At 30.3% G+C, this 13,575-nt stretch overlaps 1 protein-coding gene across 2 annotated transcripts in view; it reads left to right on the forward strand.

Moving 5' to 3' along the window:
* Positions 1–8,887: 8,887 nt before the first annotated feature.
* LOC107445597 (acetoacetyl-CoA synthetase-like) overlaps positions 8,888–13,575 on the forward strand; it is a 47,587-nt gene continuing 42,899 nt past the window's right edge. The window contains exon 1 of one of the 2 annotated variants that reach the window (XM_043047900.2): positions 8,888–9,103. In XM_043047900.2, coding sequence (XP_042903834.1) covers positions 8,998–9,103 — 106 coding nt within the window. In that variant the 5' untranslated portion in view covers positions 8,888–8,997. The remainder of the gene's footprint in view (positions 9,104–13,575) is intronic. The other variant, XM_043047899.2, reaches the window with a different exon arrangement.

The raw sequence follows: 13,575 nt of genomic DNA on the forward strand, positions 1-13,575 counted from the left end.
GGATATTTCTGCCGGCGCGAGTTCTAACATAATTTACTGCGTATGTAAAGGTTGCACACATACAACGTCATTGCAAATAATGGTGAAATTATTAAATGTATAAAATGGCTAGTGCCTTTTTGAGTTATTCGCAAACATTTTTAATCCCAAAATGGCAACTAAACGCAAAGTTGATGTAGAGTGCCATGCGTTCAATGATGAATTGACTTTATTTTATTTCAGAAGTTAGAATTTTTATTTCATCAATTTTTACTCAGCCCATCAAACTTTTTTCTTTCTAGATTTTTGGCCCACGACCGAAAAAGTTTGCCCATCCCTGGCTCAGGGGATAGAGCGTTCGCCTTCCAATGAGGCGAACCGGGTTCGAATCCCACCGGGTTCGAATCCCAGTCGATACGAATTCCGCATCCGGCTTGCACCGACCACTGACATGACATGAAATATCCTCAGTGGTAGACGGAACATGGGTTAGAGTCCCCTTGCCGTCAGGCTAACCGTGGGAGGTTCTCGTGTTCTTCCTTCTCATGTAACGCAAATGTGGGTTAGCTCCATCAAAAAAGTCCTCCACGAAGACAAATTTCTCCCTATACTCGGTCCAGGAGTTTTGTGTTCTGGATTGGGTTCAAAATTACAAGGCTACGGAGTTGAACATTAGTAGTAGTAAACCCATAAAATTGGGTCAGCTGTTCAACGACGGTTATAAAAATAAAATAAAATTAGAGCTTATTACCAAAATTAATTTAGTATCATTGACGATTCGCGATCGCAACGAACTATAGGGGGCGTTGTTGTATGAGACTAATACCTGCGATTTCTATATGAACAGTCATTCAGTTACTCTAGAGACGTCGTTAATGTAGCACGTAGCATTGCAACGTTCCTTCTTTATTGTGGCTAATTAAATTTAAAAAAGAAAAATGCTTGATATTCTTTCTTNATTTCGACCTATTTTCTTAGGAAACTGTTTTTCAGTGAGCAAGAGGGCAAATTTATTAGACGTTAAACAAACAAAACATTCCTAGAATTTTAAATTTTTTCCCCTTTTAGAATGATAAAAATAATACAAATTAACTCCTATATACTATAAAACATTTTTTTTTTAATTATAAGTTAGTTTATAAATTTGAAATAATTGCAGGCTTTAAAAAGCTTAAATGTTTTAAATATCTATGTTCGAGTTTATTATTAATTCCCTTTTTTTATTTCTATAAAAAATTACGTTAATAACTTCCAAAAAACTCAAGTATTTAATTAGTTTTTTCTTCTTTAAATTGATAAACACACGTTGGATTGATTATTGATTAAAGCATGAATAATTAATGATAAAAATAATACAGATTAACTTCTATATATACTATAAAAATATTTTGTTTTTTTATAATAAATTAATTTATAAATTTGAAATAATTGCACGCTTTAAAAAAGCTTAAAAGTTTTATATATCCATGTTTGAGTTTATTAATAATTCCTTTTTTTATTACTATAAAAAATTACGTTAATAACTTCAGTATTTAATCAGTTTTTTCTTCTTTAAATTGGTGAACACACGTTGGTTTGATAATTGATTAAAGCATGAATAATTAATCAAAAATAATAATGTTTTGTAAGCAAAAATAAAAAGTGCTTATTTACAATGTGGGAGAAATTCAATGATTTAAAAATAGACAGCAAAAAAAAACTTTCAATCAAGGTTACGGTTTGTATTAAACCAAGTTCGATGAATTGCATTATAGAGAAAGCCAGAGGCTATAGAAAATAAGATAAAAACAAGTTTCGTTGCTCTTTTTAGAAAGGTCATTTTTGACTATAGTGTGCGTTTTCTATTTAAAGAACTACGGATCTATTTTAAGAGAAACCATTATTTAAAAGCAAAGAATTCGCCGCATTTTTTTTTTATCTCTTCGAAGTAGAGTATAAATTTGGATACTAAATAGAAACGCAAAATACAGTCGAACCTCGCTAACTCGAACCTCGATTTCACGAATGTCTCGAAGAAAAAAAGAAATTCCCTTTAAATTTCCTATACACTCAATGTTAAAAAAAATTGATTTTAAGAATTTTTTTTTCTAAATCCTCAATAACTCGAATTTTTTTTCCATAAATAGTGTAGATTTTTTTTCTAAAATTAAAAAAATATTCCAAAAAAGATAAAAAAAATTTGTGGTCAGTGGGATGATAATGATATTATCGCTCAAACGAAAGCTTCTTGTGAACTATCAGAAGAAGAGGATGAGGAAATCGAAGATTTACCGCCCAATGTTACTAACAAACAAGCACTTTCTGCAGTGGATACTGTAAGGAGATTTATTGAGAGGCAGCCAAATATATCAGAAGAGACATTTAAAGCTATTGTCTACTTAGAAGGTGTTATAGACAAATTTTCTTACACATCTCTAAAGCAAACAACAATTGAATCTTTTTTTAAATGAAAGTGTTAAAAGTATTTCTAGAATAAATATGGAATAGTAAATAAGTTATGTAAAGAGCATTTTTCTTTATTCCACCATCGATAACATGCGATTTCCGATAATCCGAATTTTCGATATCTCGAATTTTTTCTCTTCTCCCTTCAAGTTCGAGATATCGAGGTTTCACTGTATATATAAATAGGTAATAAATTGTCAAAAATGATTTTATTACATTTTGCATACCCTCCAACTTATGAGGATTTTGAAAATAATTCTTTCCAGTGGTAGCGAACAAATGGATCTCTCATAAAACTTATATCAGAACTTAAGAATCTAGCCATATGGCCTACACTTTTATTAGTAATAGTGGACAAGTTACGCTAAAATTCATTTTTTTTAAATATTAAGACATTAATTTTGCTACCGTCAGAAAAGAAGATTTCTGAAACTACGGAAATTCCGTAGCATTTGGAGGGTATGCATTTTGTTACGTTAAGTAAAATTTTGTCTTTGTAAAAGTGATTTTTTTTATGTCAAGCATATATTAGTTTGAATTATACTGGTTAATGCTTCTGCGTGGCTATATAATTTGAGTTTCTATAATTATCTATTAATATATAAACTTGGGTAACTTTGCATATTACTTTATATTTATTAACAAGCTGAATAGCCGTTCTGCGTGCGGAGTTAAAAAATAGGCCTCAATTAAAAAATAGTACTGAACAACGCTTCAGCATCGTGCGCAAAACTCTAGGACAAATATTGAAGCAAATAATAAAGCTAAAATAATTACAATATATTTTTTTATTTGCTTATTAGTATTTGTTGCCTTTTTTGGCTGCTTTACATTTTTAGATTAAGAAAAACTCGTATTTGTAGATCATCTCATCAAAATATAAACTAACTGTTTTCAGTATTATCTGTCATGATACTGTTGCTCGAGGAAACATATGATATTTAAAATTTACCACAATCAAGCTCATGTACTCATATATTTGAGGGTGTCAGTGAGAAATCTACCATAAAAATGTACAATATTTGTGCAGCTGTAATCTGCACCAAATTTACTAAAATATTTTGTGCATATATAAGAATATACTGCAACAATTACAATTACGCCAGTTCTGCGTAACACTAAAATTAAGTATCATTGTTGTCAATAATTTCATGGCGACTCTTTAAGCTTCCCCGTAATGAATATACACATTTTCTCTATTAATTTTGCTTATGACTTAATTTTTTAAAATTTCAATTAGAACTTATTATCAAAATTAATTTAGCATCATTGACGATAATAATAGTTTCTCCCTTTAAAACGCATTAATAGCATTTTCCCAATAATTTTACTTTTTATTATTTGTTGCCTAAAGTAGTAGCAAATACCAAATTTTTCATTTGCGTCAATAGTTACATTGGTGTTTTTTTCATGCCTATCCTCAACGAATTAGTTCCATTTCTGCATTAATTTTACTTGTCAGTATAAAACTTATTTTCTTTTATTTCAATTGTCTTTTATTTAAAAATTATTCAGTTCTATAAAAACACGTTTCAAAAGTATAACTATGAGCAACAAAGTAAACATGTGGTCTTAGGCAACCTTAAAAAGAATGATTTGGTAATGTAGTTTGCTTATGTTACCGCGAGTCACGTTGATCATTCAAATAACCTGGAATAAAAATAAATAAATTTTAATTAAGTATAGCAGAAAGTCAACTTTTGCTAAGTCAATGGGAAAATTCTACCTTTAAAGCTTGTCTCTGAATTTCAAAGATAATTAAAAGGCCAAAATTTTGGGATGTGTAATTTGTATACAATTTTACTCGTTCAGATTCATTTTGAATATCTTATTTTTATGATATCCGTTCGAAGATCTATTCTTTAAATGTGTATTTTATTTGTAGGATATATTATTTTTAATTTTTAATCCTTTTGAAGATTTATTCTTGCTCATTTATAATTCTTTTCAGAATCTGTTTTTTAAAATTTGTACTCCTTTTAAAGATTTATTCTTTTAAATTCTTCGAAAATAAACAGTTTTTAAATTTTTTTGGCTCATTTATTTTAAAATTTTTAAGGTTACATGAAGAAAAAAATTTAATTTTAAATGTCTCTCTTTAAAGTAGTACCGCAATCTGTCGCAACTTTTAAATTTCAAATTCAGAAATTTTATCGAAGTGAATTTTTATGCATTAAGCATAAGTGTATCATCATAAGTTGAAAAGCATCAGTGTATCACTCATTCCTAATAATGAGTGATACACTAATGCTTTATATATGCTTAAATAATGCGACCCATCTCAGAACTAGTTGTCACACTAGTAATGGTGAACTAGGTAAGTATTTTTAAATCTTAAATAGAAACGAAAATTAAACTAAATCTGATATAGACGTACGATAAGGGAATTAAGTTATACAAATAAGTATAAAAAATGTATACGAAATATGAATTGATATACTTTAAAAAATTCGAGACCGAATTACGGTATAAGTCATCGGTACTTTGGTTTCATCATCCGTAAAATCCATTTTTACAGCAAAATAATATACCGTAATTTGTACAGTAATACTCATTGAATTAGGATTATATCGGGATTTTATGGTAATTATTAGTGTAACAGATTTTTGTTCCATAACATATTCCAGTAAAAATGGAGTTTTGCTGGAACATATTACGGATCCAGTCACTTAGGCATATACACTATCTAGCCATTAATGACCGGACACCCCTTAAACGGCAGGTGGACTCGTCTTGGTGGAATAAATACGGAACCTGTGGTGGGGGAAAGACCACTCGCAAGCAGGCGACGGCCATACGAGCGTTAACAGTGAAAATGAGTGGACGACGAGAGCTGAATGAGGCGGAAAGGGGCATGATCATAGGCGCCCACCGATTTGGTCATTCCATACGTGCCATCTCCGACAAGTTTCAGGTACCACANATAGTAACATTGGTGTTTCTTTAATGCTTATCCTCAACGAATTAGTTCTATTTCTGCATTAATTTTACTTTTCAATACAAAACTTATTTTCGTTTATTTCAATTATCTTTGATTTAAAAATTATTCAGTTTTATAAAAACACATTTTAAAAGCGTAACTATGAACAACAAAATAAACATGCGATTTTAGGCAACCTTAAAAATAATTATTTTTTGATGTAGTTTGCTTATGCTACAGCGAATCACGTTGATCATTCAAATAGCCTGAACTAACAATAAATAAAATTTAATTTATTATAACAGAACGTGCAATAAGCAACTTTTGCTAAGTCAATGAGAAGATTCCATCTTTAAAATTTGTCTCAAAGATAATTAAAAAGTCAAAATTTTGGGATCCGTAATATGTATTCGTAATTTTACTCGTTTAGATTCATTTTGAATATCTTATTTTTACGCTATCCGTTCGAGGATCTATTCTTTAAATTTGCATTTTATTTGTAGGATATATTATTTTTACTTTTTAATCCTTTTGAAGATTTATTCTTACTCATTTATAATTCTTTTCAGAATCTGTTTTTCAAAATTCGGACTCCTTTTAAAGATTTATTCTTTCAAATTCTTCGAAAGTAAACGATTTTTAAATTATTTTGGCTTATTTATTTTAAAATTTTTAAGGTTGCATGAAGAAAGAAAATTAATTTTAAATTCTTCGTTAAAGAAGTATCGCAAGTTGTCGCAACTTTTAAATTTCAGACTCAGAAATTTTATAGAAGTGAATTTTTATGATGATACACTTTTTCATTAAGCATAAGTGTATCATCATAAATTAAAAAGCATTAGTGTATCACTCATACCTAATAATGAGTGATACACTAATGCTTTATATAGGCTTAAATAATGCGACCGATCTCAGAACTAGTTGTCACACTAGTAATGATGAACTAGGTAAATATTTTTAAATCTTAAATAGAAACGAAAATTAAACGAAACATGACATAGACGTACGATAAGGGAATTAAGGTATACAAATAAGTATGAAAAATGTATACGAAATATGAATTGATGCACTTAAAAAAATTCAGGACCAAATTACGGTACAATGCACCGGTACTTTGGGTCCATAAAATCCATTTTTACCGCAAAGTACTATACCGTAATTTGTACAGTAATATTTACTGAATTAGGGTTATATCTGGATTTTACGGTAATTATTAGTGTAAAAATTACGGTATAACAGATTTTTTGTTCCGTAACATATTCCAGTAAAAATGGATTTTTGCTGGAACATATTACGGATCCAGCCACTTAGGCATGTATAGTCACTAAATCATGATCAAGGTGCCGGCACTTTTTATCGTAATTTGATGGCGATTTCTTTACAATGTGGATATTGCTTATATTTTTTGCAAAAATCTTGTACATCAAATAGGTAAGCGTACACGTGTGTGTAGGAGGAGTCGCTAGAGAAACAGGCTTTATAAGTGCGTGTAAGTTAAGACGCATTTCGTTCACTAGCACATTTTTTTTTTTTTTTTACATCCGTTGTTGAACAGCCGACCCAATTTTCGGGTTTACGACTACTAATGTTCAACTCAGTCGCCTTGTAGTTTTGAATCAATCCAGAAGACAAGGATTCTCCTGGATCAGTACCCCCAGAGGTATTGATTTGTTATGGGAACATGGAGGACTTTGCGACTCGACAGATTTAACGTGTATCAGTCACCATTTAGTTCACGGGGAGTCTTCGGCCGGCGGGGATCAAACCCACGAACTCTTGGACATGGGTCCAGTGCCCTATCAACCAGGCTATCTCGGCCCTCACTAGCACATCTTGTAAAATTTCCTGGTGTTAGTTTGCAGAAATAGGTTAAATTCAAATTGTTGCAGTGGATTTAACCCACTGTTAATCGTAGGGAGGTCAGAAGCAGGCTAATCTCAGATCCAGATTTGTAGAGAGTTCAATTTAACGCCCAGCGTCGTGTGTAACTTATTGAAACAGTTCCAGGATACCGGATCTATCGGGAAAAAGCCTGGGCAAGGTCGTCCAAGAGCCACGACTTCCTGAGAAGATTGCCATTTGTCCATTATAGTGAGGCATAACAGAGGTGCTACAGCTTCTCAGCTCTCTCGTGACTTGTACGCAGTCACAGGAAAAAGGGTGACTGTTTCCAAACGACTTCATGAGACAGGGTTGTTTGCAAGAAGACCTGCTATTTGCTTCCCGCTCACTTCTACGAGCAGGAGAGTCCGATCAGCATGGTGCAGAGAGCATAGAGATTGGAGTATGGATCAATGGACGACCGTTCTCTTCACTGACGAGTCCCGATTCAGTCTAAACACCGATTCTCACCGTGCGTTCATGTGGAGATAACCAGGGACCCGCTACCTACCCTTAAATGTCTGCGAAAACGACCATTGGCCCTGAGTTCATTTTAATGGACGATAACGTGAGGTCACATAGAGCTCCTTTGCTCGACGAATTTCTAGAGAGTGAGGATATTCACCGGATGGATTAGCCTGTCAGATCTCCAGACCTAAACCCTATAGAGCATGTCTAGGACGCTCTGGGGTGGACAATTGCAACTCTCGACCAGGGAAGGAAAACAGCGTTGCTGAGCGAGTGGGACCAATTGCTACATGAAATGATAAACTGCCTTATTTCAAGTATGAAATCACAGCCTGTATATCTGTAAGAGTGGATCATACCCCTGATTAACCCATTTTTTGTTTATTCTGAAAGCTTTGTTTCATACCTTCCAACTCCAACGAGTGTTGTGCACGATCATGCTTGTGTATTACAATTGTTAAATGGTTAGTTGTTTCGTATTGTAACACTGTATGTACATATCAAATTTCATTAAAATCGGTTCAGTAGTTCTAGAGATAATCGACCAACTTTGCAAATTCTCTTAATTTCTAACACCAGTGTATTTGCATTTGTGTTATTTTCGCTGCAAAATTTTATATCTGGAAATAAATTTATGTCATAACTTATTCATAAAGTTCAATAAAAACACAGAAACTCGAGATTTAACTATTCTCAAACTGGCTTTTATTTAGAGGGTACTAATTACTAAATATCCATTAATCAAAATTTCCGCAATGAAAAGTGTTTATGTAACATAACTGATTTCCATTTACCATTAATGGTTGATGAAATTTCATTAATAACTACCATTACAGCAAGGATAACTTATTCGACATGAGTTAATTTATACGGTAGATTTCAGCCCACAGACTGTTAGGAATATAGAAAAGGAACTTGAATATTTCTAATATGTGTTTATTTCCGTATTATGGGAATCAACTTTCAAATATCACATCAGGATGAAAAAAGAACTAAAAAAGAAGTTGTCCTTCCCCATAATTAAAAAAAATCAAGCTCAGTTATTGTATTTATGCTAAAATATGGCAGATCATGTAAGAAATCTTCGAAGGCCGATATATTTTAAAATTCAATTTCTTCTTTTGCATTTATCGCGTTTCCTCTATATTAAGCGATGGGCGTGATTTTTTTTATTTTTTTTTTCTAGAAATAGTTTAACCGGAAGATCTTGTGGCAATAAATTTGTTGGATTAATTACAAATCTCAACCATTTGCATTAACTTACTTACTGTAGAAGTACGCAAAAGTAATTAGAGGATCAAAAAATGATTGGAGTTAGTCATCAAAATGGTGAATGTCTTCAGTCTTCTAGCAAAGAAAGAAATAATAACTTATCAAACTTCCATTATAAAGATGGATTACCGTGTTTTGGTAAGTTGGAATTTATGTAAGACATTATAAAATATGTGGTATTTGTGAAATAGCATTTAAGAAATATTAAAAACATTTCTAATTTTTTAAACGTATAAAATGAGATTTTTTAGCATTTGCGGTATGAAATTTTTTTAAAAATATACTAAGGCAAATTCTTAATTTAAGTTTTAATGCCTTTTTTTTAACCTTAAATAAATAAAAAGCATTAAGTGCTATGATTCTTAAAATGTTATTATTTTCACTATGAAAAAAAAGTTTCTAGTTCAGATAATTTATTTGAAATACACAAAAAAAAACTGTATAAAAATACGTGTGTTTTTAATTCCTAGTCAATTATTCAATTATTTTCAAATGAACTATAGTTTTTAAGTTTAGTTAGTTAAGGTTAAACTATGATTTTCTAATTCTCTTTAAATTAACTAGGAGGTTTTTCTCCCTGCTCGTTCCGTTCACCAACCTCCTTTTACCTCCTATTCATCGTAGTTTTTTCATCTTCATCTAAATCGATATTTTTTAACGAAGAAAAAGTCTATTTTGTTTATAAAATATTTAATTATTAAATCTTCATCTCTGAGCATTTTGTCAAAATGGTAATGTAGCAAAATTGACGGTGACAAGGATTTGAAAAATAATCAGCTGAACTTTAAAAAAAATTAAACTTTGGATTATAGAATGTGTTACTAATAACAATAAAAATAAATAAAAGTGGTGTAATTTTATTTGCTAACTTTCTACTTGTTACGTACCGCTCTTTAATTTTATTGATTAAAATTACATTGTTTTAAAACTATCAATAAAAAAAATTCCGATCACTGTTAAGCCCTTAAATTATTAAATTTATAAAAATTTAACTTATTTTTATTTAATAATTTGTTTATAAATGAGTCTTACAAAGCACAAAAGATCATTGATGCTAAACAATTAGTTTCAGGGAAGTGAAGAAAATCTCATAAATTAAAATTAAGTCCAAAGAGCAACAGCACCTTGTTGTCCCTAAGGTATCGCAACATTTTATGCTAAATTTCTTTGTCTTGGGAAAATATATAGCTGACGAAAACGATTGTATGTTAAAATGCTGTCATTAGATTGTAAACTAACTAACGAGGTAAAAAATTAAAAGTGCCCATAGATATAATCATCTCCCCTAAGCTTTAGGAAATTACGTATAAAATAAGGGTAAAAAGTACAGGCACCTTGAGTGCAACATTTGCAAAATCTTTTTCACAGTAAAATCCATTTTGATCGTGAATTTAAATACCCTAGTATACAGTGTAGTATTTATTACAATAATAAGTATACAGTAATTTGCAATAATATGCAATATGCGATAATATTTATTACAGTAATAAAATGTATACAGATATTTGTATATAGTAACGTTTATTTATTTACTGTGATTCAGTGATTTTACTATAAATATTACTGTAAAAATACAGTGTATCAGATTTTTCCCCGTAAAATTTTGCCGTTGAAATGGATTTTGCTTTTAAAAGCACTGGCATCCTAAGTGCCGGTACTTTTTATTTTAATTTAACTCAGAAATTTTTACAGTGTTCTTTTCCTTTTCCTTTTAAACTCCTATTTTTCAAAAAAAAACAAGAACTTGTTTTTTTTAAAAAGTTATTTTTAATTGAAAATAGCTACTCTGATTTTAAATACTTGTATAATGCGTCAAAAAAAAAAAAAAAAAAAAAAAAAAAAAANAAAAAAAAAAAAAAAAAAGAGACCACTCTGAACAACGTTTGATCTAATGATGATCAGATCTTCACGTTAAAATAAAAATAAAAATAAAAAAAAGTTCAAATAAAACAAGTCTAAATAAAAAACAACTCGTTGTTACAATAAAATATTTTGCTTGTTATGATTTACCAGTTGTTGAGAGTTTAATTACCCAAATTGTCGTCGGTTGATTGTACATATTGAATTGATGGTATATATTGATTGTTTATATTGATTATATATATTGTATAAATTGTATTAACAAATTTATTTAATGTCTGATCATAAAAACGTTCCAACATTTAAAATAGGTTCAAATAATCATTTTTTGTGTAAATTTTAGTTTCATTTTGCATTTATTGTGAATGAAACTGTTATTTGTGTTGTCTGGAAAGATTGTATTGATATTGTGGGGGGGGGGGTAAGNGGGGGGGGGGGCAGATCGTAACACAGCACATTCAAAATTTGTTGCGAATCTAATAAATTATGTAAGTACCAGTCTGCTTAAAATTTTTTTGACATCATTTAAAAAACATAAAAATCAGGAAACTGTCAGATTTTTCTACGAGAAATTATCAAAATATTTGTAAATTCGAGGGGACTGATTTTTGGAAAAGGTAAAGCATCCTGGGACAACTTTTTTCAGATTTGTACAAACGCATAAGTCACCAAATATTTTTTTATTCGTTTTTTCTGGAAGTTTTGGTTCAATCGGTGTTTTTTTAATACATCAGTTTGGAACCAATATTTTTTATATTCCGTCACTTAAAATATGTGTGTATATTGTTTGCTTTCGGTAAATCTACTATATTCAGATCTGTCCCTAATAAAAATCAGCACGGACCTTCAGGGCCACCGAATATAATTTCTTTAGGAAAACTGAAAAAGAAATGGTGTTTTAGATGTCATATTTACGGAAGGAACCCGATCTATTTCAAGGAAGTACAAATGACATTTGAGAGAGAAAAAAATGGACCAACCTTGAAAGAAGTAAAGATAAATCATAAAATTTATGACCCATGGAATAATGATTGTGCAACTAAGCATTTTCGGATAAAAGGAATAATGTGTTATATTTATGTATTTATTATTATTTTTTTTTGTTGAAATGTTCAATCTTGGAAAATAACCACGTAGTTCTTCATGCATTCAAGCAGTAACATAGAAAAAATGACTCATCTATGTGTTCCGGTAGTTTAACAGCGGTAGTGTTTGTTAAAAATGAAATCATATGCTACTGTAAGTAGCAGAAATCAGATTTTACGCGTAATTACTTGTGAGAAAAAAACCAAGTGTTTATAAGTATCCGTAATTTTGCTTTCTCCATACAAAAGTTAAGAAGATCTTATTTTAAAATTTTAATTTAACTGTTAACTCAAATTTTAAGTTAACGCGTTCTCTTAAAATGCATTACAGTAAATAATTAAATTAAACATAAAATTGACTTACACGTGTAATATGAAAAGAATCAGAGAACCGATGAATAATTCGGCGAATGAATGAATAAGCGAATTGCTGAACAGCTTAATGAATAATTCTGGAAATCAACAAATAAGTGAATAAATCAATGAAAGAAAGTATAAGTTGATTCAATGAATAAATAAAACAATGATTTAGAGCAGTGCTCCTTAACTTTTTGATTGCCATGGACAGTTAATTGCTTGATAATTTTACCACGGACCGCTGAGAAAGGGGACGGCGTTGATTGTTTAAATTATAGATCGGTTTGATTTGATAATATTAATTTAATTGTATTTAAACATGCCTTTGAATAAAAACGCAATAAATGCTTGTTATTAGTGCAGCTTTAGGTTAACCTCTCGTCCTTGAAAAAGTGTACAAATCCGAGAAAAAGAAGAAGAAAAATGAAAATAATTTTAAGTTTCGTGAGTGATGCGGTACCATTTTATCGGCGAACTGGTACTGGTTCGTGGTCCGGGGATTGGCTACCACTAAGTTAGAGCATCAATAAAGGGAGAATCCTTTCTGGCCCAAAGTCACAGGTGTTCCTCGCTCAAAGCCCCCCCCCCTTCCCTTTACAATCGCAGGTGGGGAGTTGACGCTAATCCATCGTACTTGAGATAATCTTCCTTTCCATAGGGGTTGATAGTCATTATGCGTTTATCTCTGATTGGCGCCATTTCGTTAATATTTACAAAATGTTATGATTTTACAAAACAAGAATAAAATTCGGAATTTTTAAAGACTGCTTTCTTTTCTGAGTGATGATTATTTTTAAAAATTTATTTATTGCAATTCGTTTAAAAATTTATTTATTGGTCCCGTTAATATTTATTATTTACAAAATGTTATGATTTTACAAAACAAGAATAAAATTCAGAGTTTTTAAAGACTGCTTTCTTTTCTGAGTGATGATTATTTTTAAAAATTTATTTATTGCAATTCGTTTAAAAATTTATTTATTGGTCCCGTTAATATTTATTATTTACAAAATGTTATGATTTTACAAAACAAGAATAAAATTCAGAGTTTTTAGACTGCTTTCTTTTCTGCGAGGTTATTCTTAAAAATTTATTTATTGTTTTCGTTAATATTTATTATTTACGAAATGTTATGATTTTACAAAACAAGAATAAAATTCAGAATTTTTAAAGACTGCCTTATTTTCCGCGAGATTATTTTTAGAAATTTATTTATTGTAATTCGTTTAAAAATTTATTTATTGTTTTCGTTAATATTTATTATTTACAAAATGTTATGATTTTACAAAACAAGAATAAAATTCAGAA

Source organism: Parasteatoda tepidariorum, chromosome 6 (genome assembly GCF_043381705.1).
Source record: "Parasteatoda tepidariorum isolate YZ-2023 chromosome 6, CAS_Ptep_4.0, whole genome shotgun sequence".
Classification (NCBI taxonomy): Eukaryota; Metazoa; Arthropoda; class Arachnida; order Araneae; family Theridiidae; genus Parasteatoda; species Parasteatoda tepidariorum.